We start from the raw sequence: 1,472 nt of genomic DNA, 5'->3' as shown, positions 1-1,472 counted from the left end.
GAATTTAATGATTGACTTTTGTAACCCGATGGTCCTTGTTGAAACGATCTTTGTTCCCTACCAACGGCACTTGAAGGTACAAGTATCACATGAAGTTTTCAACATTTTAGATTAGTTTTGATTGAAGTAAAGATGATGTCCATGAAAATTGAATGCGAAATTTAGCCCAAAGCTGTTTCAATTATAATTTTTCAATGCTATATAATAATTTGAAATAAGGTTTATTTACTAATTTATATGAACCTTTTAGTTTCACAGCTGTATAACTTTTTTTCTCTCAAGGAGCGACTTTAACTTGGATTATATTTGAGCTCTTTAAAGTCCGCTAATAGGTAGTACTTTATTAATGTCAGAAGTTTGATTATTTGACGAAGACATATAAACGTTCAAACATGGTATTTATGAGGTGAATCTAAATGTATTTCAAGCTATAAAGTTCTGATTGATCAATACACTATATAATTTGATAAATCATATGCTCAACTTCATCCCTTATTGCTTGATTTATTATAAATACACTGCACAAGATATCCTAACATATCACTATTCTGATGTACGTTGTTGTGATTCAAAGTACAGCTTTGAACGCTGATTACCGACTTAAATTTGACACTAAGAACATTCAAAGTAACATTCCCATATTGAAAAAAAGATACACCAGTTTAGCTAGTTCTTTTGTTTGTGATAATCTAAAAAATTTGAAAGTTTTGGATGCCATGGACTTGAAAACTCTATCTCCTCCATTTCAAAAAGATATGAAGGACAAAATTTAATTATTCATTGGGTAGTACAGAAACGTTTTAGTGGATGTCTATCATTGGGATAGCCATTTCGTTACAAAGTAAAGATTAGGTGTCGACCTTTCCATATTATGTATATGTAAAATTCAATAGGAGCAAGATTTTTACAAAGAAGAAAGGTGTTTATCTTGAATTAGTACAAATCAATAAGAAATTAGGTGAAATTATTGCAGAACTTAAAAAATTTCAATTGAAATAAATATTCAACCAACCTCAAACAATCACCATTCAAACAACCAGCTGGGATACCAACGTAAATAACCACCCAAAAAATTAGTTCTATTCAATCATGATCGAAGAACAGCATACAAATATTATATTATGCCCATTTACCTAATAATCCCATTATTGCAGCTCCACAAATAACACTAGAAAGCATAAATGTTAATTGTTTAAGATCTTTTTTAGCATCTCTATCAAATAAGAAATCTCTTGCAAGAAGTTCAACTAATCCACTATAGATTAAAATTCCTGCAGAAATTGCATCTAAAACACCAGTAACGACATTAGCATTATATGAAGCTGATAAATAAGTTGTTCTAACTCCTAATCCAATTGCAATGGAAATTGGAGTTACAAGACCATAAGCAAGACACATCATATAAGCCCAAACATATGAAATATCATTTGGCCATGGAATTGCAGATAATCTTGCACCTAAACCTAAACCTT

General features: G+C 30.6%; 1 protein-coding gene across 1 annotated transcript; it reads left to right on the top strand.

The window, feature by feature from the left end:
- Positions 1–551: 551 nt before the first annotated feature.
- BN7_6720 (uncharacterized protein) lies at positions 552–773 on the top strand (the record flags this gene model as incomplete). Its single annotated transcript, XM_011272732.1, has 1 exon — positions 552–773. One exon carries the CDS (start codon positions 552–554, stop codon positions 771–773), a length of 222 nt encoding a protein of 73 aa, XP_011271034.1.
- Between the last annotated feature and the right edge of the window lie 699 nt (positions 774–1,472).

This window comes from Wickerhamomyces ciferrii, contig 00326, assembly GCF_000313485.1.
Source record: "Wickerhamomyces ciferrii WGS project CAIF00000000 data, strain NRRL Y-1031 F-60-10, contig 00326, whole genome shotgun sequence".
NCBI lineage: Eukaryota > Fungi > Ascomycota > Saccharomycetes > Phaffomycetales > Wickerhamomycetaceae > Hansenula > Hansenula ciferrii.
The sequence above is the reverse complement of the archived record's forward strand: the minus strand, read 5'-3'. Positions and strand labels throughout refer to the sequence as shown.